Genomic DNA, 25465 nt, shown 5'->3' on the forward strand with positions numbered 1-25465 from the left:
AGCAGTCAGGTTACCTCTAGTGAGCACACGGAGGGCTGTGTGGCCCTCCAAAGAAATGCCACCCCACAACATTACTGACCCACTGCCAAACCTGTCATGCTGAAGGATGTTGCAGGCAGCAGATCGCTCTCCATGGTGTCTCCAGACTCTGTCACGTCTCTCACATGTGCTCAGTGTGAACCTGCTTTCATCTGTGAAGGCCACAGGGCGCCAGTGGTGAATTTGCCAATCCTGGTGTTCTGTGGCAAATGCCAACCATCCTGCACGGTGTTGAACTGTGAGCACAACCCCCATCTGTGGACATCGGGCACTCAGACCATCTTCATGGAGTCGGTTTCTAACCGTTTGTGCAGACACATGCACATTTGTGGCCTGCTGGAGGTCATTTTGCAGGGCATTGGCAGTGCTCCTCCTGTTCCTCCTTGCACAAAGGCTGAGGTAGCGGTCCTGCTGATTGGTTGTTGCCCTCCTACGGCCCCCTCCACATCTCCTGGTGTACTTGTCTGTCTCCTGGTAGCGCCTCCAGCCTCTGGACACTATGCTTGCAGGCACAGCAAACCTTTTTGCCACAACTGGCAATGATGTGCCATCCTGGATGAACTGCACTACCTGAGCGTCTTGTGGGAGTTGCAGAGTCCGTTTCATGCTACCACGAGTGTGAAAGCACAACTAACATTCAAAAGTGACCAAAACATCAGCCAGAAAGCATTGGTACTGAGATGTGGTCTGTGGTCCCCACCTGCAGAACCACTCCGTTATTGAGTGTGTCTTGATAACTGCCAATAATTTCCATCTGTTGTCTATTCCATTTGAACAACAGCATGTGAAATTGATTGTCAAACAGTGTTGCTTACTAAGTGGACAGTTTGATTTCACAGAAGTTTGATTTACTTGGAGTTATATTCTGTTGTTTAAGTGATCCTTTTATTTTTTGAGCAGTGTATTTGGAGAGTGCCATGATGTAGCAGCAACACCTAGCAAACTGGTTGAATGGCAGGTGTACCGGGCAAAATGGCTGTGTAGCCCCAGCTTTTCACAACTTACAGTTGGTTAGTTAGGCTTCTTTCACACTTCAGTTGTTTGGCGTCAGTCTGCTCCAACATAGTGACGGATCGACAGATCCGTCACAGTTGTTGAGAAAACGGTTCTAACGCATCCGTTTTTTTGACGGATCAGTTACTTGGGGGTTGTCTGGGAAAAGTATCTACTTTTTGGAGCATGCGCAATTCAAAAAGCGGATTGGGGCGACGGATCCGCCGAAATGACGGTCGCGACGGATCCGTTGCCCATAGGCGGCCATTCTATGGAATGGCGGACGTGACGGATCCGTCGCGAACTGCCATTTCTGCGCAGACAAAAAACGTTATAATGTCCATCAATGTCTAGACAACGTCCGCCAAATTTCGACGGATTCGTCGCATGGCGGATGGAACGGACGAGCATCTGCCACATTCCGTCGCTAATGCATGTCTATGGGAAAATAGCGGATCCGCCCAAAAAAAATGGCGGATCCGCTATTTGAGGAAAATGGCGGTTTCAGACTGACGCCAAAAGACTGAAGTGTGAAAGAGGCCTTAAATAAATTGTCTCCCTATCTGAGCGTATCTTTAATTCTCCTGTTTTTGGTCATTTTCATACATAGCTGTTATAGGACTACTTTCTGGCATACTGGTGTTGCTTCTTCCTGAAACCAAAGGCCGTGCTCTCCCAGAAACCATTGAAGAGGCAGAGAATTTGCAGAAGTAAGTTTAATAAGTGGTACATTAATGTGTTGATTTTCCCACCTAATGTATTTTATATTTTTCATTTATTCACTCACTAACTCACTGGCAGTGAATCTTATATTGTAATTTTGCTTATGTCCCACAAATCCAAACTGGCCTTGTAGGAGGTAGGCTATGCTCACAGTCTTTTAAGGAGTTTTTGGATAAGATCTTCAAAAACATGAGTGTTTTTCATGCTGCTGTCCATCAGCAATGTGAGAGGCATATGTTGTGGCTGTGAGAGGGAAGAAAGATATAAATATATTTTAGTGGTCAGAGCAAAAATCACTCCACCCACTCCACATCAGGAACAGCTTTTCTACAGAGAAATTGCACATTTACAAGAATGATGGACAGGGTAGAAATGTGTCTCACAGCAATGTATATACAGGGTGGGCCATTTATATGGATACACCTAAATAAAATGGGAATGGTTGGTGATATCAACTTCCTGTTTGTGGCACATTAGTATATGGGAGAGGGGAAATTTTTCAAGATGGGTGGTGGCCATGGCGACCATATTTAAGTCAGCCATTTAGGATCCAACTTTATTTTTTCCAATGGGAAGAGGGTCATGTGACACATCAAAATTATTGGGAATTTCACAAGAAAAACAATGGAGTGCTTGGTTTTAACATAACTTTATTCTTTCATGAGTTATTTACAAGTTTATGACCACTTCTAAAATGTGTTCAAAGTGCTCCCCATTGTGTTGGATTGTCAATTCAACCCTCTTCTCCCACTCTTGATACACTGATAGCAACACCGCAGAAGAAATGCTAGTCTAATGGGGTCAGATTCCTTGTAGGAATGCTCTGACCTGACACCCATAATGTGGTGTACCATCTGGCTGGAAAAACTCAGGGAACGTGCCATCTTCAGTGCATAAAGAGGGCGACACATCATCATGTAGCAATTTCAGATATCCAGTGGCATTGAGGTTTCCATGATGAAGAATGGCCCCACTATCTTTGTACCCCATATACCACACCATACCATCAATTATTGGTGTCAGTTCCGAGCATTCCTACATGAACAGTTTCCTGGAAAGTGGATTGGTCATCGTGGGCCAGTTGAATGGCCACCAAGGTCTCCCGATCTGACCCCCTTAGACTTTTATCTTTGGCGTCTTCTGAAGGCAATTGTCTATACTGTGAAGATACGAGATGTGCAGCATCTGAAACAACGGATACTGGAAGCCTGTGCTAGCATTTCTTCTGCGGTGTTGCTATCAGTGTGTGGGAGAAGAGGGTTGCATTGACAATCCAACACCCTGTAGATCTAAAGCTGCAAAAATAATTTGGAACTTTGTTTTTTATGACATCTAAATATGTTGTTCACATCTTCACTAGGTATTTCGAATCTATTACAGGAACAATTGGAGGAGGATAGGAGTGGTAGTCTGCGCTGCTGTGCTATACAATTGTGGTTCTCCTGATGAAGAAGTTGGTTCAATTTCAAAACACATTGAGAATAAACCACATGATCTTATCCCACATCACATCCTCTGGATTTCTTGAATCTAGCACAGCAGCACAGACTACTACTCCTATCCTGCACCAATTGTTCTATATGGCGGAATCTTCCGTCCAAGGGGCTCTGCGGCACCTGTCACACTTTGATTCCTCAGCTGTGGGTTATACAACCCCAAAAGGTGAGCAATTCTTTTACCTCTCACCTAGACCAATCTCTCCACTAGATAAGACCCTTATTGCTCTTGGTGCCTCCCCCACTCTCAGTTCTGTTTCAGGAACAGAAATACAAAAGTAATAGGTATTCTAGACTCCTTGCATGTCAGACCCCAGAAGCATTTGAGAGACATTTACTAAAATGGATCCATTAGGTTTCCGTCACGGTGTCAGGCATTTTACTTTAACAAATAGCACAATGCTGGAGATCCATCACAGGTGTGAACAGAGTCTTATTCCTAAATATTATACTCAATCATTTCAACTTAAAGAAGTTGTCCACTACTTGGACAACTTCTTCTCATACCCCTTGCTTGGCCCCCATAAAATAATAAAGCCTATACTCACCTCTCGTGCTAGCGCCGTTCCAGCAGTGTCGGCACTCGTTCTCCTGGGGTTTCCATGCTTTATGGTGTCCAAACATTGTGATCAAGAAGGGGTTGTCCAAGTAGTGGACAGATATTATAGACAGCAAATACTTAGATATCAGTGAGATATATAATTAGTGCCTTCTGTGTGCAGCTTACTGTACATGGATTAATCTAATAAATAAATGCAAAAAAATGACGTGTAGTCCCCCTATTTTTGATAACCAGTAAATGTAAAGCAGACAGCTGTGAGCTGATATTATCAAGCTGGGAAGGTCCATGGTTATTGGGCCCTTCATAGCCTAAACATACAAGCCCGCAGCCAGCCCAGACATAGAGTATCGCATGACTTGCTCAAATTCTGTGGCTTCATTACCCCATATCCCACCGCTACACGGGAGTGGGAAGAGAGTGGCCAAGTGCCAGAATAGGCGCATCTTCCAGATGTGCCTTTTCTGGGGTGGCTGGGGGCAGATGTTTTTAGCCAGGGGGGGGGGGCAATAACCGTGGACCCTCTCCAGGCTATTAATATCTGCCCTCAGTCACTGGCTTTACCACTCTGGCGGAGAAAATTGCGCGGGAGCCCACGCCAATTTTTTCCGAGATTTAACCCTTAAATTTAATGGCTACAACGCCGAAATTTTGCACATACACACTACTAACATTCGTAGTATGGAATATGAAAAAAAAAGGGGGGTATGACATGGTTTATTGCCAAAAAATTGACTGTCTGTAACAGCACGGAACACGTGAAACCTGGTGATCTAGTGGTGGAGAATGAGGATATATTGCTGAAGGCCTCATTAAAACCTAGGCCCAATATAAAGGATTGTGTCTCCTACTCTTGTAATGCCCATACACTAAGTGTATAGCCTGACAAACATTTCCCCAAGGGGGATATGCAGCGCCCCAGAGTCCTGGTCGTTGCAGTAATGTTATTCTTCCACCTGGGGGAGTGATGTTACATCTGAAGGCAATAAAGGAGATCTCTTTACCAGGTATCACAAAACAACACAACACACTTCACACTCCAGCCCACCAGGGGGAGCTATGCTCCTATCTATTAGGGCACTCCTCACAATTAGGTAAAACTGTTGGTCTGGATAGGAAGTTAGGCAGAAGCTGACTGGGCTTCACCCAGGCAGCACCCTGTCAGGCAGCCAGAGGGGAAGGAGGAACATCAAAGAGCTGCAGGCAGAGGGGTCCCTGACAGGGGTGGGATCCTGTCAGAGGCCTAGACAGAAGGCCACAGAGTTGCACCTGCCCCACATGCGGCAGCATCCTAAGAAAGGACACGAAAGAGAATTGTATTGCGGAGGGTGAGAAACGAAGTCATAGCACAAGGAGAGGAATCCAGAAGAAGTTCTGCCCTGCAAAAGGCTGCCTCCTTTCTGAGGCGCAGAATCCGGTAGCCGGAACACCGAGGGAGTAATTGTCTCCAAGCCTTGCTCCAGAGACCAGCAGGTCAGGTAATTCCATGTTACCTGCCCGACCCATACCCAGGAGGCACGGAGACAACTTGTGGGGGCCGGGGTGTGATAGAGTCCCTCTAAAAAGCCTTAGGCCACCAGTAATACGGGTTTGTCCTATCCATTCCATCTGGGGGACAGAGAGAAAGAGAAATAACATCTAGAACACCAACATCAGTTGTGAGGACCTTACCGAGAAGCTCAGCAGGGAGGTACTACAACACACAGGCGCTAGAGGAAGGCTACTGATTTCCACCTGGATAAAGGGACTCTGGATTTGCCTTCAGACCGGCCAGACTCTGCCTACCCTGTGGTCGGTACCCTGGACTGTGGATGCTGAAATCTTCAGTAAAGGTAAAGAGACTGCAACCTTGTGTCCTTGTTCTTCACTGCGCCTCACACCATTCACCATTTACACTCTGGGAAGCCCTGGGGATACACTTCACCTGTGGGAAGGTATACCATCTAGCTGCCATTACAACACCCCAGCGGACCCCTAAGCAGCGTCGGTTACCCTGACCGAATACCACAGGTGGCGTCACGAACATTATCCCTTTAAAGACATTTCCCCCATTTACAACGGACGTCCCTAGGGCCACGGACTGGGTCAGCCACCGTGACATCCCCACCGGGAACCGAAGGACCCGGTATCGAGTACCCCATTGCCCTACACGGGGGGGGTGCTCCAGATACAGTAATTAAAAGCATACTATGGGCATCATACACACCCTTGCCAAAAATTTGACTGTCTGTAGCAGCGCGGAACACATGAACCCTGGTGATCTAGTGGTGGAAAATGATGAGATGTGGAGGAAGGCCTCATTTAAACCTATTCCCAATTTAAAGGAGTGGGTCTCCTACACTTGTAATGCCTATACACTAAGTGCATGGGCTATCAAACATTTCCCCATGGGGGGGTTAAATTTTGTTAAAAATTTGTTAACGGGCATCAAAATCACCTTGCAAAACTGTAAAGTGGATTCCTACACAGTTGCTGCCAGGAAAGTGTAGGTTTTTACTAAAAATATGGCGGACGAATCGTTGGGTGAAGTGATCAGGAAAAGGGGCATGGTGATAACAGGAATGGGAACGTACATTATTAACCCCTTCCCGACCTGTGACACAGCGTATGCGTCATGAGAGTCGGTGCCAATCTGACCTGTGACGCATATGCTGCGTCACAGAATGATCGCGTCCCTGCAGGCCGGGTGAAAGGGTTAACTCCAATTTCACCTGACCTACAGGGACAGGGGGAGTGGTACTTCAGCCCAAGGGGGGGGGGTGGCTTCGCCCCCCGTGGCTACGATCGCTCTGATTGGCTGTTGAAAGTGAAACAGCCAATCAGAGCAATCTGTAATATTTCACCTATGAAAATTGGTGAAATATTACAATCCAGCCATGGCCGATGTTGCAATAGCATCTGCCATGGCTGGAGACCCTGATCTGCCCCCCCCACCGCCACCAATTTCCTCCTCTCCGTCCTGTCATGTCCCATGCTCCCCTCCGTCCTCCTGTCCGCTCCCCGTCCTCCTGTCTGCTCGCCCCGTGCTCTGATCCCCCCCGCTGTCCGATCGCACCCCCCATACTTACCGAGCTCCGATGTCCCTCCCAGTGTCCTCGGTCTTCTCCATGGGCGCCGCCATCTTCCAAAATGGCGGGCGCATGCGCAGTGCGCCCGCCGAATCTGCCGGCCGGCAGATTTTTCCAGGTACATTTTGATCGCTGTGATAGGTTCTATCACAGCGATCAAAATAAAAAAAATAGTAAATAACCCCCCCCTTTATCACCCCCATAGGTAGGGACAATAATAAAATACAGAAATTATATTTATTTTTGTTTTTCCATTAGGGGTAGGGTTAGGGGTAGGGTTAGGGGTAGGGTTAGGGTTACGGTTAGGGGTAGGGTTAGGGGTAGGGTTAGGGTTGCACTTAGGGTTAGGGTTGCACTTAGGGTTAGGGTTGCACTTAGGGTTAGGGTTGCACTTAGGGTTAGGGTTGCACTTAGGGCTAGGGTTGCACTTAGGGTTGCACTTAGGGTTAGGGTTGCACTTAGGGATAGGGTTGCACTTAGGGTTGCACTTAGGGATAGGGTTGCACTTAGAGTTGCACTTATGGTTAGGGTTGCACTTAGGGTTAGGGTTGCACTTAGGGCTAAGGTTACACTTAGGGATAGGGTTGTACTTAGGGCTAGGGTTGCACTTATGGTTAGGGTTAGAGTTAGGGTTAGAATTAGGGTTAGAATTAGGGTTAGGGTTTCAATTAGGGTTAGGGTTACAATTAGGGCCAGGGTTGGAATTAGGGTTAGAATTAGGCTATGTGCACACGGTGCGGATTTGGCTGCGGATCCGCAGCGGATTGGTCGCTGCGGATTTGTAGCAGTTTTCCATCACATTTACAGTACCACGTAAACCTATGGAAAACCAAATCCGCTGTGCCCATGGTGCAGAAAATACAGCGCGGAAACGCTGCGTTGTATTTTCCACAGCATGTCAATTCTTTGTGCGGATTCCGCAGCGTTTTACACCTGCTCAATAATAGGAATCCGCAGGTGAAATCCACACAAAAAACACTGGAAATCCGCGGTAAATCCGCAGGTAAAGCGCAGTGTGTTTTACCTGCAGATTTTTAAAAAACGGTGCGAAAAATCCGCACACAAATTCACAACGTGGGCACATAGCCTTAGGGTTAGGGTTGGAATTAGAGTTAGGGTTGGAATTAGGGTTAAGACTAGAGTTAGGGGTGTGTTGGGGTTAGGGTTGTGGTTAGGGTTGGGATTAGGGTTAGGGGTGTGTTGGGGTTAGTGTTGGAGTTAGAATTGAGGGGTTTCCACTGTTTAGGCTCATCAGGGGGTCTCCAAACGCGACATGGTGCCACCAATAATTCCAGCCAATCTTGCGTTGAAAAAGTCAAATGGTGCTCTCTCCCTTCCAAGTCCCGGCATGTGCCCAAACAGTGCTTTACCCCCACATATGGGGTATCAGCGTACTCAGGAGAAACTGGACAACAACTTTAGTGGTCAAATTTCTCCTGTTACCCTTGGGAAAATTAAACAATTCTGGGCTAAAAAATTATTTTTGAGGAAAGAAAACGTATTTATTATTTTCACGGCTCTGCGTTATAAACTTCTGTGAAGCACATGGGGGTTCAAAGTGCTCACCACACATCTAGATTAGTTCCTTGGGAGGTCTAGTTTCCAAAATGGGGTCACTTGTGGGGGAGCTCCAATGTTTAGGCACACAGGGGCTCTCCAAAAGCGACATGGTGTCCGCTAATGATTGGAGCTAATTTTCCATGCAAAAAGCCAAATGGCATGCCTTCCTTTCCGAGCCCTGCCATGCGCCCAAACAGTGGTTTACCCCCACATATGGAGTATCAGCGTACTCAGGACAAACTGGACAACAACATTTGTGGTCCAATTTCTCCTGTTACCCTTGGGAAAATAAAAAATTCCGGGCTAAAAAAATCATTTTTGAGAAAAGAAAAATTATTTTTTATTTTCACGGCTCTGCGTTATAAACTTCTGTGAAGCACCTGGGGGTTTAAAGTGCTCACTATGCATCTAGATAAGTTCCTTGGGGGGTATAGTTTCCAAAATGGGGTCACTTGTGGGGGAGCTCCAATGTTTAGGCACACAGGGGCTCTCAAAACGCGACATGGTGTCCGCTAACGATGGAGATAATTTTTCATTCAAAAAGTCAAATGGTGCTCCTTCCCTTCTGAGCCTTACCATGTGCCCAAACAGTGGTTTACCCCCATATGTGAGGTATCAGTGTACTCAGGAGAAATTGCCCAACAAATTTTAGGATCCATTTTATCCTGTTGCCCATGTGAAAATGAAAAAATTGAGGCAAAAAGATTTTTTTTGTGAAAAAAAAGTACTTTTTCATTTTTATGGATCAATTTGTGAAGCACCTGGGGGTTTAAAGTGCTCACTATACATCTAGATAAGTTCCTCGGGGCGTCTAGTTTCCAAAATGGGGTCACTTGTGAGGGAGCTCCAATGTTTAGGCACACGGGGGCTCTCCAAACGTGACATGGTGTCCGCTAAAGATTGGAGCCAATTTTTCACTCAAAAAGTCAAAAGTCCTTCCCTTCCAAGCCCTGCCGTGCGCCCAAACAGTGGTTTACCCCCACATATAAGGTATCAACGTACTCAGGACAAATTGGAAAACAAAGTTCATGGTCCAGTTTCTCCTTTTACCCTTGGGAAAATAAAAAATTGTTGCTATAAGTTCATTTTTGTGACTAACAAGTTAAATGTTCATTTTTCCCTTCCATGTTGCTTCTGCTGCTGTGAAACACCTGAAGGGTTAATAAACTTCTTGAATGTGGTCTTGAGTACCTTGAGGGGTGCAGTTTTTAGAATGGTGTCACTTTTGGGTATTTTCAGCCATATAGATCCCTCAAACTGACTTCAAATGTGAGGTGGTCCCTAAAAAAAATGGTTTTGTAAATTTTGTTGTAAAAATGAGAAATCACTGGTCAAATTTTAACCCTTATAACTTCCTAGCAAAGAAAAATTTTGTTTCCATTATTGTGCTGATGTAAAGTAGACATGTGGGAAATGTTATTTATTAACTATTTTGTGTCACATAACTCTCTGGTTTAACAGAATAAAAATTCAAAATGTGAAAATTGCAAAATTTTCAACAAATTTCTGTTTTTTCACAAATAAACGCAGAAATTATCGACCTAAATTTACCACTAACATGAAGCCCAACATGTCACGAAAAAACAGTCTCAGAACCGCTAGGATCCGTTGAAGCCTTCCTGAGTTATTACCTCATAAAGGGACACTGGTCAGAATTGCAAAAAATGGCCAGGTCATTAAGGTCAAAATAGGCTGGGTCATGAAGGGGTTAATAACAGCGGTGGCTATAGGAGGTATGTGTAATACTATTGTAGGAACTCGAGGATTCTGGTAGCGTGGGGCAATGAAGAGAGAGACGGGTTTCTTTAGTGCAAATACTGTATTTGTACCAGAGCAATAACACCCAAAACAATATACTGATAACCTACAATGAAACAAGTCCCTTAACCATATACAGCAAATCGGCAGAGTTCTTAGGGCAGAGTCCTCGGCAAGGTGAGTGTGACAGGTGACGTGGTGCAGATCCAAAACACTGTCGGTGCAGAAAGAGTCAAATCCAGGTATGTAGTAAACACAGGGAAGTCCAGACCAAGTCCTCAGGTTAATCCCAGGTGTGGCATGAACACGGGTAAGTCCAGAAACAAGTTCTCAAGTTGATCTCAGTTGTGGCATAAACACGGGTAAGTCCGGGGGGGAATAAATGAAGGATTAAGTAGCAAAAACACAGTCCAGCAACATAGTTCCAAAACACAGTTCAGAAACAGAGTTCATACCAGGAGGAGTGAACTAAGGGTTAGGTTCCAAAGTCAACAGACTAAAGATAACAGAGAGTGTAGCTTACAAAGGCAGAGAATGTCCAGAGTCACAGGTAGAAGCACAGTAGAACAAGCAGCTGAGCTGGAGGGGGACGGAAGCAGAATACTCCAGCAAGGAGGCTGACACCTGAGCTGGGTTTTAAACAAACTAACAGAAAGTAGGGCAGACAAAAACACCAAACTCCATCTTAACAAAGGGCAAGATCATTCACAAGGTGACTTGGAAAACCCCTCATACTGACAGTATGAGATCCAGGATACAGCCTACAATGATTAGTCGTTTAGCCACCACCAATTACCAGAATGTGTTTCATGCCCATCAGAAGATCTGTGTAACAGATGCGCGTGTTAGACTCGGCCTAAAAAACGCCTGTCAAAAATATGTTGCCAAAGACGCACGTGTCTGTCTAAAGGGCAAAGTGCAACATGTTCCAGAGACGCTGAATTAGAGAAAGCAGATCAGTAGTGTTGTTGAGCATTCCGATACCGAGATCCGATACTTGCCGCATATCGGATACCGGAATCGGAAGTTCCCAGGATTCAAACTGCACGAATTCAGCCAATGAGGAATGATTCTGAGTGTGGGCACATCCTGTTCAGCATGATGGGCATGTAACTACTGGCAAGGCTGTGATTGGCTGCTGGAATGATGTCATGCTGCAGTTTAAAAGTCGCTGGCGCCATTTTGCGCTCACTCTGCTGTGAATTCAGTTAGTGACAGGACGCTGTGTGCTGACTGAGGGCCAGTTGAGATAGCGATTTGCTTCATTGTTCTTTTCCAAGGCTAATTTAGCAACCGCTGTGTTCACCTACTAATCACCTTGCTTTTGCCTTGCAGTGCTGTTTTCACAGCGATCTGCAAGGTCTGTGTGTGTGTGTGTGTGTGTGTGTGTGTGTGTGTGTGAGTGCAGCCCACTCTCTAGTCTGTGTGCAGCCATAGGCCATAGCTGGTTGTATTCAGTTCAGGGAGGGTGGTTCACTGCCTCATACTGTTCTATTTTTTTTTTTCTTTTTCAAGTAGTGCAGGCTGCTGCACATTTTTTCTAATAATTCCTATTAGTGACTTTCCACCCATATCCAGCTAAATTGTGGAAAAACACTAGATAGGATAACGTAGAGGAGTGTTTTTGGGCCTTGCAGTGCCGTTTACGTCTGTCTGCACGGTCTCCGTGTGACTGCAGCTCGCCCTGTAGTCTGTGTGCAGCCATAGCCGGTTGTATCCAGCTCAGGGTAAATCACTGCGTCATACCGTAAAATCCAATTTCCTTTTTTCTAAGTAGTGCAGGCTGCTGCACATTTTTTCAAAAAATTCCTATTAGTGTCTTTCCACCCGTATCCAGCTAAATTGTGGAAAAACACTACATAGGATAACGTAGAGGAGGTTTTTGGGGCCTTGCAGTGCCGTTTACGGCTGTCTTCACGGTCTCCGTGTGACTGCAGCTCTCCCTGTTGTCAATTCAGCCCCCCAAAAATAAATAAATAATAAAGTTCACCAAACACACCACTTTACAGTTGTGTAGGCCACATTAGCTGATATTAAAGTCTAGTCCACACTTTAAAAAATTAGTGTTTCTTATACCTGTTAGGAGCTGTTCAGGAATAAGCACACAAAGCCGTTAGTACTTTTCTGCTTATCTTTATCAGTCAACCAAGATGAAGAAGGCAGGGAGTAAGGCACGTGGGCGTGGAGCAGGGAGAGGACGTGGGGATTCTGTGCCTGCTGCGGGCACCGGTGACTCATCAGCACCCAGTTTCACCAGGGAACAGTCCTTCATGCGCAGCTTTGTCGGAGAGCGCCGTACACCGCTGCTGCGTGAAGAACAAATTGAAGCCATTGTCGGATGGATGGCAGCTAACGCATCGACTTCAATTAGTGCCACATCCTCTTAGGCACAGAGCACTGGAGAGCACCCATCTGTCTCTTCACCACCTGCCAAATTGCCCAGGCAGACAGAGAGCCCAGGACAGGAGCCGTCTCTACTTCTGTTCTCTGAATCTCTTAGCTTGGAAACAGGAGTCCAGCCAAGCAGCATTGGAGAAATGGAAGAAGAGGCAGTGTGCAGTGATGCCCAACAGCTTTTTCTCTCTGAGTCTGAAGAGGCGGGTGGGCCAGTGCCTCCGGTCACCACACCGCAGAACGCATCCGCTGATGACACTCAGGTGCCACTTTCTGGTGCGTGCTCTGCTGCTGAGACTACCCAGGAGGAGCAGTTTGTGGCAGAGGGTAGTGTAGATGATGAGGTCCTTGACCCATCATGGCGTGAGGGACAGGAAGGTGGTGGGAGCAGCTCTGAGGAAGAGATTCCCCGAATGGGCCAAAGAGGGAGAGGGAGGGGGAAGACTGCGGATCCTGTAGCCTCCACTTTGGCACCCGTTTGGAGCATGTCTCTTCCAACAGCCAAAAAGGGCGCTCCCAAGACTTGCAGTGCCTGGTCCTTTTTTGACACAGTTGCAGATGACATTTGCTATGTCAAATGCAAGGTGTGTCATCACAAAGTCAAAAGAGGGAGAAATGTCAGCAACCTCAATACCTCCAACATGTGGAAACATGTGCGGACCAGGCACGCGGCGGAGTTACAGAAACACACTGAAGAGCTAGGCCAACCAACAGCAGCAGCTACCACCTCTTCAGCTCGTGTTGCCTCTTCCTCCAGCTCACACGCAGCTGGTTCGGCTTCCTCCCAGGATCGCCGTGGAAGAACCTCTGGCACTGTTGTCCAGAGACCCACTGTAATTCCACCCGCAGCACCACTTTCCCAGTTATCCTCACACTCCCAGGCCAGTCTACAGCCATCGGTAGTACAGGCGTGGGAGAAAAGGCGGCCTTTCTCGGCAAACCACCCACGAGCACAGGCTCTGACTGCAGGCATTGCCAAACTTCTGTCACTGGAAATGCTGTCATTCAGGCTGGTGGAGACTGACAGCTTCTGTGACTTGATGTCATTGGCAGTCCCACAGTACAATGTGCCCAGCTGCTTTTATTTTAGCAGGCAAGCCGTCCCTGCCCTGCACAAGCATGTGGAGGGACACATAAAAAACGCGCTACTGAACGCCGTCAGTAGCAAGGTCCACCTCACCACCGATGCGTGGACCAGTCAACATGGACAGGGGCGATACCTTTCCCTCACTGCCCATTGGGTTAATGTTGTTGAGCCGGGTACAGATCGTGCGAGTGGCGCAGGACGTGTCCTGCCCACTCCAAGGATTGCAGGAATCCAGTCTGTACGCATTGACTCCTCCTCTTACACAAGTTCCTCAGAATCATCGCTGCAGGAGCCGTCACAGTCCACCTCCACATGGACCCGTGAACGTTTACCTGTTACGACCGACATGAGCACAGCCGTGGCCAAACGTCAACAGGCCGTCTTGAAATTAATTTCTTTGGGGAATCGAAGCCACACAGCGCAGGAGCTCTGGAATGCCATCAAGCAGGAGAGCGATGTGTGGTTTGTGGCAGTGAATCTCCAGCTAGGCATGGTAGTGTGTGATAATGGCCGAAATCTGGTGGCAGCTCTGGGCCTCGGCAACCTCACTCACATCCCATGTCTGGCACATGTGCTCAATTTGGTCGTGCAGAGTTTTTTGAGGGACTATCCGGATCTTGATGCACTGCTGCACAAGGTCCGCCTAGAGTGTGCTCACTTGCGGCGTTCCAGCACGGCAAAATCACGCATTGCGGCTCTGCAGCGCCGATTCCGCCTTCCGGAACATCGCATCATATGTGACCTACCTACCAGGTGGAATTCCACGTTACATATGTTGGAGCGGTTGTGTGAGCAGCAGCAAGCAGTAATGGAGTACCAGCTGCATCAGGCGCAAAGAAGTCGCACTCCGCGCCGTTCAGACTTCACAACCACAGAGTGGGCCACTATGAAGGACGTCTGCCAGGTTTTGCGTCCCTTCGATTATTCCACGCGGATGGCGAGTGCAGATTATGCACTAGTCAGCATGACTGTCCCCCTTATCTGCCTGCTTGAAAAATCACTGCAAGCGCTAAGAGATGATGTTGTGGAAGAGGTGGAGGATGAGGATTCACCATTTCCATCATCTTCTGGACAGTCAGCGCCACGTGGTTCCTCACAAACGCGTAGGCAGGGGACACTTTGTGAGGAGGAGGAGGAGGAGTCAATGGAGGAGGAAGACATCCGTCCAGAGGAGGGAGTTACACAATTGTCCAGTAGTCAGTGTGTACAGCGAGGGTGGGGTGATGACGAGCGGGCAGAGATCACGCCTCAAGCAGGGGACAGCGTTTCTTGGCCAGTTGGCAGTCTGCAGCACATGGTGGATTACATGTTGCAGTGCCTGAGAAACGACCGCCGCATCGCCCACATTCTCAACATGTCTGATTATTGGGTGTTCACCCTCCTCGATCCTCGCTACCGGGACAATGTAGAAAGCCTCATCACACCGTTGAACCGGGAGCGAAAAATGCGGGAGTACCAAGACACACTGGTGAATTCCATCATCTTCTCCAGTCCAACTGAGAGAAGTGCTGCTAGTGCATTACAAAGCAGCTCAGTGCGTCCAGGCAGTGGAGGAGGCTCTGCACAAAGAGGGAGCAGAAGCAGTGCCTCTGCCCAAGGCAAGACCAGTATGGCCCAACTGTGGCACAGTTTTGTGTGCCCGCCACAAAAGTCTACACCATCACAGACGGCTCCAGTCAGCAGGAGGCAACGGTTCCGTCAGATGGTGACAGACTACATGTCTTGCCCTCTTGCTGTACTCCCAGACGGCTCTTCCCCTTTCAGGTTTTGGGTCTCAAAGCTGGATACATGGCCAGAGCTAAGCCAGTATGCATTGGAGGTGCTGGCTTGCCCTGCGGCTAGTGTATTATCGGAACGCGTCTTTAGTGCTGCAGGTGGTGTACTAACTGACCGTCGCATGCGACTATCCTCCGATAACGTTGACCGGCTTACTTTCCTGAAAATGAACCAGGCCTGGATCTCGCAGGAATTTGCTACTCCTCTTCCTGATTAAATAATTAGGTGACTGTCTACAGTATCCAGGTCTCCTGTTGTGTTCATCTTTCTACCACCTGAACTTTCATTCCTGGGCTCCAACACCAGTTGAGGCTCAGAAGTGCCGTCTGCACAGTCAAAACATATGACCCAGTGTTATTGGGTGTCAGTAACGTCAGCTGATCGCCAGCTGTGTAGCCGGCAATGTGTCCTGCGACCGCCACGCTGACACAACAACTGAAATGTAAGGGAACCTGTCCACCCCCCCCCAGGCGTTTGTTACTGAAAGAGCCAACTTGTGCAGCAGTAATGCTGCACAAGGAAAAGGTAGCTATTTTTGTTTAGCTCCTTGCACACGCAGAACTTAACACTTATAAAATGTGTCCACTGATACTGTAAAACCGTCCCGTAGGTGGGACTTTCCTTCGTAATGTGACGCAGCACAGCCGTCATTCCTACCCCCTTGGCGCCGTGCGCCGGCTCCTCAGCGTTGTTTGATTCTGTCCCGAAGCCTGCGCTGTTATGTTATCCCTTGGCCAGGCACACTTAGCGCTGCCCCTCTTCTGACATCATTTGGTGTCAACCTGACTGCGCCTGTGCGTCCGCGCTGGCTGAGATCCCGCCTCGCAGTGTCTTCTGATTTTAATCACACTGCGGGCCTGGGATCCATGGGCATGCGCAGTGCATATCTTCACCTCCTCCTCTCACTCATCTCCCTTCGCCTTCTTTAGACTGTGCGCCGTCAGCTGATCCCTAATAGCATGCCACGGCCGTGACACCGCACAGTCTGAAGAAGCCGGAGGGAGGGGAGTGAGAGGCGAGGATATGCACTGCGCATGGCCACGGATCCCAGGCCCGCAGTGGGATTACATTAGACGACACTGCGAGGCGGGATCTCGGCCAGCGTTGATGCACAGGCGCAGACAGACTGACACCAAATGATGTCAGAAGATGGGCAGCGCTAAGTGTGCCTGGCCGAGGGATAACATAACAGCGCAGGCTCCGGGACGGAATTAAACAATGCTTAGGAGCCGGGGCACGGCGCCAAGGGGGTAGGAATGACGGCTGTGCTGCGTCATATTACAAAGGAAAGTCCCACCTCCGGGACGGTCTCACGGTATCAGGGGACACATTTTATAAGTGTTTAGTTCTGTGTTTGCAAGGAGCATAATGAAAAGAGCCACCTTTTCCTTTTGCATCCTTTGTGCTGCACAAGCTGGCTCTTTCAGCTACAAACGCCTTGGATGGGGGTTAAAGGTTCCCTTTCGACTTTCTCCAATCAGGCTTCGGCCTACACTGTGTTCCTCTGCTCCTCCTGCTGTCCCTGGGCTCCAACACCGCTAGTTGGTGCCTGGAATTGCTGTCCGCACAGTCAACACTTGCTGCCATGTTATTGGGGTTCAGTAACGTCAGCTGTTCCCCAGCTGTGTGTGTGGCAATCCCTCCTCTCTCCTCCACCTCCTCCTCCTTCTATCCCTGGGCTCCAACACCGCTAGTTGTTGCCTGGAAGTGCTGTCCGCACAGTCAACAGTCGCTCCTCTGTTATTGGGGTTCAGTAACGTCAGCTGTTCCCCAGCTGTGTGTGTTGCAATCCCTCCTCTCTCCTCCACCTCCTCCTCCTTCTGTCCCTGGGCTCCAACACCACTAGTTGTTGCCTGGAAGTGCTGTCCGCACAGTCAACAGTCGCTCCTCTGTTATTGGGGTTCAGTAACGTCAGCTGTTCCCCAGCTGTGTGTGTGGCAATCCCTCCTCTCTCGTCCACCTCCTCCTCCTTCTGTCCCTGGGCTCCAACACCGCTAGTTGTTGCCTGGAAGTGCTGTCCGCACAGTCAACAGTCGCTCCTCTGTTATTGGGGTTCAGTAACGTCAGCTGTTCCCCAGCTGTGTGTGTGGCAATCCCTCCTCTCTCCTCCACCTCCTCCTCCTTCTGTCCCTGGGCTCCAACACCACTAGTTGTTGCCTGGAAGTGCTGTCCGCACAGTCAACAGTCGCTCCTCTGTTATTGGGGTTCAGTAACGTCAGCTGTTCCCCAGCTGTGTGTGTGGCAATCCCTCCTCTCTCCTCCACCTCCTCCTCCTTCTGTCCCTGGGCTCCAACACCGCTAGTTGTTGCCTGGAAGTGCTGTCCGCACAGTCAACAGTCGCTCCTCTGTTATTGGGGTTCAGTAACGTCAGCTGTTCCCCAGCTGTGTGTGTGGCAATCCCTCCTCTCTCCTCCACCTCCTCCTCCTTCTGTCCCTGGGCTCCAACACTGCTAGTTGTTGCCTGGAAGTGCTGTCCGCACAGTCAACAGTCGCTCCTCTGTTATTGGGGTTCAGAAACGTCAGCTGTTCCCCAGCTGTGTGTGTGGCAATCCCTCCTCTCTCTTCCACCTCCTCCTCCTTCTGTCCCTGGGCTCCAACACCGCTAGTTGTTGCCTGGAAGTGCTGTCCGCACAGTCAACAGTCGCTCCTGTGTTATTGGGGTTCAGTAACGTCAGCTGTTCCCCAGCTGTGTGTGTGGCAATCCCTCCTCTCTCCTCCACCTCCTCCTCCTTCTGTCCCTGGGCTCCAACACCGCTAGTTGTTGCCTGGAAGTGCTGTCCGCACAGTCAACAGTCGCTCCTCTGTTATTGGGATTCAGTAACGTCAGCTGTTCCCCAGCTGTGTGTGTGGCAATCCCTCCTCTCTCCTCCACCTCCTCCTCCTTCTGTCCCTGGGCTCCAACACCGCTAGTTGTTGCCTGGAAGTGCTGTCCGCACAGTCAACAGTCGCTCCTCTGTTATTGGGGTTCAGTAACGTCAGCTGTTCCCCAGCTGTGTGTGTGGCAATCCCTCCTCTCTCCTCCACCTCCTCCTCCTTCTGTCCCTGGGCTCCAACACCGCTAGTTGTTGCCTGGAAGTGCTGTCCGCACAGTCAACAGTCGCTCCTCTGTTATTGGGGTTCAGTAACGTCAGCTGTTCCCCAGCTGTGTGTGTGGCAATCCCTCCTCTCTCCTCCACCTCCTCCTCCTTCTGTCCCTGGGCTCCAACACTGCTAGTTGTTGCCTGGAAGTGCTGTCCGCACAGTCAACAGTCACTCCTCTGTTATTGGGGTTCAGAAACGTCAGCTGTTCCCCAGCTGTGTGTGTAGCAATCCCTCCTATCTCCTCCACCTCCTCCTCCTTCTGTCCCTGGGCTCCAACACCGCTAGTTGTTGCCTGGAAGTGTTGTCCGCACAGTCAACAGTCGCTCCTCTGTTATTGGGGTTCAGTAACGTCAGCTGTTCCCCAGCTGTGTGTGTGGCAATCCCTCCTCTCTCCTCCACCTCCTCCTCCTTCTGTCCCTGGGCTCCAACACCGCTAGTTGTTGCCTGGAAGTGCTGTCCGCACAGTCAACAGTCGCTCCTCTGTTATTGGGGTTCAGTAACGTCAGCTGTTCCCCAGCTGTGTGTGTGGCAATCCCTCCTCTCTCCTCCACCTCCTCCTCCTTCTGTCCCTGGGCTCCAACACTGCTAGTTGTTGCCTGGAAGTGCTGTCCGCACAGTCAACAGTCACTCCTCTGTTATTGGGGTTCCGAAACGTCAGCTGTTCCCCAGCTGTGTGTGTAGCAATCCCTCCTATCTCCTCCACCTCCTCCTCCTTCTGTCCCTGGGCTCCAACACCGCTAGTTGTTGCCTGGAAGTGCTGTCCGCACAGTCAACAGCCGCTCCTCTGTTATTGGGGTTCAGTAACGTCAGCTGTTCCCCAGCTGTGTGTGTGGCAATCCCTCCTCTCTCCTCCACCTCCTCCTCCTTCTGTCCCTGGGCTCCAACACCGCTAGTTGTTGTCCGGAAGTGCTGTCCGCACAGAGCCAAACACCTCGCCAATGTGTTAGTGGGGTTCAGTAATGCCTGCTGCTCCCCTGCTGTGTATACGGCAACGTGTCATGCGACCGCCACGCAGGCACAACAACTTAAATTTAAGGGAACCTGTACCCCCCCCAGGGCGTTTGTTACTGAAAGAGCCACCTTGTGCAGCAGTAATGATGCAAAAGGAAAAAGTGCCTCTTTTCGTGGTGCTCCTTGCACATGCTGAACCTAACACTTATGAAATGTGTCCCCTCACACCGTTAAACCGTCCGGTAGGTGGAACTTTCATTTGTCATGTGACGCAGCACAGCCGTCATTCCTACCCCCTTGGCGCCGTGCGCCGCCTCCTCAGCATTGTTTGAATCTGTCCCGGAGCCTGCGCTGTTATGTTAGCCCTTGGCCATGCACACTTAGCGCTGCCCGTCTTCTGACATTATTTGGTGTCAGGCTGGCTGCGCCTGTGCGGCCGCGCTGGACGAGATCCCGCCTCGTAGTGTCTTCTGATTTAATCCCACTGCGGGCCTGTGATCCATGGGGGTAAGAATGACGGTTGTGCTGCGTCACATGACAAATGAAAGTTCCACCTACCGGACGGTTTAACGGTGTGAGGGGACACATTTCATAAGTGTCAAGTTCAGCGTTTGCAAGGACCATAATTAAAAGAGCTAAGTTTAGCTTTTTCAGCATTAGTTCTGTACAAGATGGCTCCTTCAGCTACAAACGCCTTGGGGGGGGTAAAGGTTCCCTTTCAACTTGCTCCAGTGCAGGCTTCGGCCTACACTCTGCTCTTCCTGCTGACCCTGGGCTCTAACACCGCCAGTTGGCGCCCGGAAGTGCTAGCTGCACAGAGCAAAACACCAGCCAATGTGTCAGTGGGGTTCAGTAACGCCATCTGTTCCCCCGCTGTGTAGCCGGCAACGTGTCCTGCAAACGCCATGCAGACACAAAGCTGCCGCCAGTGCAGGCTTCAGCCTACACTATGCTCCCTCTACTCCTCCTGCTGACCCTGGGCTCTAACACGGCCAGTTGGGGCCCAGAAGTGCTGGCTGCACAGAGCAAAACACCCGCCAATGTGTCAATGGCGCCGCACAGTCTGAAGCAGGTGTAAGGACCCGAGTGTGAGAGGCAAACATATGTACTGCGCAAGGCCATGAATCCCAGCCCCGCAGTGTGAATAAATGAGAAGACACTTCGTGGCTGAGATTCATGGGCATCGCGAACCGCACCGGCCGACATTAAATGATGTCAGAAGACGGGCAGCGCTAACTGCGCAAGGCTAAGGGATAACACGACAGCGCAGACTCCTGTACAGCAAATAACGATGCTCAGGAGGCTGCGCCCAGCACCAAGGTGGGATTTTTGACAGCTGGGCTGCGTCTCATTAAGAAGGAAACTCCTGCCTCCAAGACAGTTTGACTGTATAAGGGGCTAAATGTTATACGTGTTTCTTTCAGCGTGTGCAAGGAACAAAATTTAAAAGAGCAACGTTGGACTTGTGCAGCCTTACTGCTGCCCAAGGTGTGGCTCTTCTAGTTTGTAACCCCTGAGGGGGGGTTAAAGGTTACCTTTAAAATTGGTTCAATTAGGCTTCGGCCTACACTCTGCTCCTCCCTCAGAGCCTGGGCTCTAACACCGCCAGTTGGGGCCCGGAAGTGCTGGCCGCACAGAGCAAAACACCCGCCAATATGTCAGTGGGGTTCAGCAACGCCAGCTGTTCCCCCGCTGGGTAGCTGGCAACGTGTCCTGCAAAAGCCACGCAGACACAAAGCTACCGCCAGTGCAGGCTTCGGCCTACAATATGCTCCCTCTACTCCTCCTGCTGACCCTGGGCTCTAACACCGCCAGTTGGGGCCCAGAAATGCTGGCTGCACAGAGCAAAACACCCGCCAATGTGTCAGTGGGGTTCAGCAACGCCAGCTGTTCCCCTGCTGTGTAGCTGGCAACGTGTCCTGCAAAAGCCACGCAGACACAAGAACTGAAATTGAAGGGAACCTGTCCCCCCCCCCAGGCGTTTGTATGTATTACAGCCACCTTGTACAGCAGTCATGCTGCATTTGTGCAAGGTGGCTCATAAACTTATTCTCCTTGCACACGTGAAACTGAACACGTCTAAAATGTGTCCCCTGAGACCATTAAAACGTCCCTCAGGTGTGACTTTCCTTTGTAATAACACGCTGCACCCCCCTTGGCAGTGCTGCCCGTCTTCTCACATCATTGTTTGGCTGGCTGCGCCTCTGCGGCCGCCCTGCCCGACACAACGCCCCTCGGTGTCTTATTTATTTTGACTGCGAGGGTGTGATTGACGGGCATGAGCAGTGCATATCTTCGCCTGTCATTCATCTCCTTCCGCCTTCTTCAGACTGTATGGCTTCATGGCCGTGGCATGCGATAAGGGATCAGCTGACGCCGCACAGTCTGTAGCAGGTGTAAGGACCCGAGTGAGAGGTGAACATATGTACTGCGCAAGGCCATGAATCCCAGCCCCGCAGTGTTTTAACAATGTAAAGACACTGCTGGGCTGGGATTCATGGGCATCGCGAACCGCACCAGCCGACATGAAATGATGTCAGAAGACGGACAGCACATGGCCAAGGGATAACGCAACAGCGCAGACTCCTGTACAGCAAAATGCGATGCTCAGGAGGCCGCGCCAAGCACCAAGGTGGTATTTTTGCCAGCTGTGCTGCGTCTCATTAAGCAGGGAACTCCCTCCTCCAAGACAGTTTTGACTGTATAAGGGCCTAAATGTGGTACGTGTTTCACTCAGCGTGTGCAAGGAACAAAATTAAAAGAGCAACCTTTGACTTGGGCAGCATTACTGCTGCCCAAGGTGTGGCTCTTCTAGTTTGTAACACCTCAGGGGGGGTTAAAGGTTACCTTTAAAATTGGTTCAATTAGGCTTCGGCCTACACTATGCTCCCTCTCCTCCTGCTGCCCTGGGCTCTAACACTGCCAGTTGGTGCCCGGAAGTGCTGGCTGCACAGAGCAAAACACCCGCCACTCTGTCAGTGGGGTTCAGCACCGCCAGCTGTTCCCCTGCTGTGTAGCTGGCAACGTGTCCTGCAAATGCCACGCAGACACAACAGACCTCCAAATGCCTCCAGTGCAGGCTTCGGCCTACACTCTGCTCCCCCTGCTGACCCTTTGCTCCAAACCCACTAGTTGGGGCTGTAAGAAGACAAGCTTGAATAGGTCCCCATCCTGGTTCCAGTACCGTCAGCTGGTTCCGGGCAGAGCCTTTGGCTTAGGTGCCTCCCTCTGGGTATCCGAGTTCCACCAACGTCAGGTGGTCCTTGGTAGTGCTTTCAGGCACGGGTACCTCCTGCTTAGTAACCGGGTTCCAGTAACGTCAGCTGGTCCTCGGTAGTTCCATTGGCTCTTGGACCTTCGGCTACCCATCCGGGTTCCAGTACCGTCAGCTGGTTCTTGGCAGTGTCTTTTGCTCTTGTACCTTCTGTTCCCCATCCTGATTCCAGTACCGTCAGCTGGTTCCGGGCAGAGCCTTTGGCTTAGGTGCCTCCCTCTGGGTATCCGAGTTCCACCAACGTCAGGTGGTCCTTTGTAGTGCTTTCAGGCACGGGTACCTCCTGCTTAGTAACCGGGTTCCAGTAACGTCAGCTGGTCCTCGGTAGTTCCATTGGCTCTTGGACCTTCGGGTAGCCATCGAGTTCCAGTTCCATCAGCTGTTTCTCGGCATTTTCTCAGCCTTCTTGTACCTTCTGCTACATTTCCAAGTTCAAGACCCTAAAGACGACGACCCGGAAGACCACCCCTAAGATGACGACGACACCAGAGACGACAACCACTGAGATGACGATGACCCTGGAGACGATGACCCTGAAGACCACCCCGATGACGACGACCCCGGAGACGACGACCCTGGAGACGACGACATGGGAGACCGAGAAGCAGAAGAACAAGAGGCTGCAGAACAAAGAGCAGAAGAACATTAAGCATAACACTAAATATCAGAGCAAAAGATATTATCTAAATTATAGGCAGAAGAAGACTAAGCAGTGTATGGGGGTGAGTCCGTTCCTCCTCGTGGTGCCCCTGGATAAAGCCTGATGCTGCAGGCCAAACTGAACGCGGACAAATGTAACTCTTTTGTGACAGGCAGAACGGAAAGGTGTAATCTTCAAACTTTTATAGATAACAACTACGGGAATGCCTGTCACAAATAAGAATATGATGAAGAACTTGAATATGAAGAAGAATAAGAGTTAAATAAAAAGAATATGAACAATGTAACAAAAAATAATTATAGGTAGAAGATGAAGAAGAAGATGAATAAGAACTTGATGTCAAAGATGCTGATGATGATGATGATGAAGAAGAAAGTGTGGGAGAAGTAAAAAAGAGGGTGAAGGGCGTGGAAGTAGTGAAACATCAATATCTGACAAAATAAAAAAAAACTTAACATAGTCAATATCTTTGTAACTCCGAACGTCTTAAAATTTTTTTAAAATTCCTGCTATTCTATTTGATTGGGCTAAACCTCTATGCCTTTAATGTCTCCGCCACCTCCCCCCAATACATCCTACATTATTCTTAGTTGTTTTCCTTCATGTAGAATGAACCTACAAGGAAAGAAAGGGTTTATTTTAATTCCGATATTTTCATCCCATTGACTTGCATTGGTATCGGGTATCGGAATCGGCGAGATCCGATACTTTGACGGTATCGGCCGATACTTTCCGATACCGATACTTTCCGATATCGGAAGGTATCGCTCAACACTACAGATCAGTGTTGTAGGAAAACCAAAGAAAATGATGGATGCTTGTGAAAAACTAAGTTTAAAGAACAGTGCACCGTCCGTAACAATAAACACACCTGTGGCACAAGCTTCTTCATCTTCACCCATACATATTACCAATAACATCCAAATGTCACAGTCAACAATTATTTCTTCTAGTGTAATGAACACTGTTAAAGGAATGCCACTAAATGTAGATAACCATGACCCTGGGAAACACCAGATTCCTTCTTTACGAGATATGGATGATGATGGTATTGATGACCACTTTGAAATTTACGACATCCACACCAAGAAGATGAAGATCGAAGCTGCAAAAAGTGTGCAAAAAAAGGCCGTGAATGTCTGGAAAATCATTTTCTCTTGGGCAAACTTTCCCTCTTACTAAAGTGGTACCGAATGATGCATACACAGCTCTCATGTCTCATTAGCCTGAGATGGTTGAAAGATGATGTATTCTGTTTTGTCCATGTCCACTTTTTGAAAGCGAGCAGAAAACAAGGATTAATTAGCGGGAAGACGTGTGATTTTGGTCAGTAAGGAGATGATGTCAGGTACAGATAGGTAGATCTGCGTGTCATCGTCGTACTGATGATATTGCAAACCATGCCATTACATCAGCTGTCCCAGGCCGAAGGTGTAGATGGAGAAAAGTAGGGGTCCTAGAACTGAGCCTTGGGGAACACCGAAAGACCGGGGTCAAGGTGAGGAGGTGGTGTGGGAGAGGTAGACACTGAATGTCCCCGTAGACTGTGCCGATAACCCCAAAAAGGCCATTTGCACCACCGGCCATGCCCGCATCAGCAGGGGTAGCAAAACTCCCATCCTAACCACCACAAGCATGATCAGGCACATGGCAACAAGGCTCCATGATCAATGTCTGCGGGTGATACCACTGCTTCTTCCGATGTTGTGCATGCAAGCCAATCCCCTGTCCATGGTGCATGCAAAGATTCCTCATGCACTGCATCTGCAGTTGCCCACAAACTCAACTAGCACCATCAACAAGCACATCCACATCCTTGTCCCAGCACACCGTTCAGTTGTCCATACCCCAGTCCTTTGAACGCAAGCGGAAATACGCAGCCAACGCCACAGTACTAAATTCACACATTTCTCGTCTGCTTGCGCTCGAAATGTTGCATGTTAGGCCCGTGTGAGACCTAAGCTTTCAGCAACCTGATGGCGGTGACCATCACAAGGTACTCTTACCCAGCCACCACAAGTTTGCCCGGTCTGCCGTCACAACAT

The 25465-nt window shown here is 49.4% G+C and overlaps 1 protein-coding gene across 5 annotated transcripts in view; it reads left to right on the top strand.

Moving 5' to 3' along the window:
• LOC143804720 (solute carrier family 22 member 2-like) overlaps nt 1-25465 on the top strand; it is a 283856-nt gene that overhangs the window by 168289 nt on the left and 90102 nt on the right. For all 5 annotated transcript variants that reach the window (XR_013221078.1, XR_013221079.1, XM_077283100.1 and 2 more), the window contains exon 10: nt 1643-1742. Coding sequence is in view for 3 of the 5 variants with exons in the window: in XM_077283100.1 (XP_077139215.1) it covers nt 1643-1742 (100 nt within the window). In the remaining 2 variants the exon portion in view is untranslated. The remainder of the gene's footprint in view (nt 1-1642; nt 1743-25465) is intronic.

Source organism: Ranitomeya variabilis, chromosome 2, assembly GCF_051348905.1.
Source record: "Ranitomeya variabilis isolate aRanVar5 chromosome 2, aRanVar5.hap1, whole genome shotgun sequence".
Taxonomy (NCBI): Eukaryota; Metazoa; Chordata; class Amphibia; order Anura; family Dendrobatidae; genus Ranitomeya; species Ranitomeya variabilis.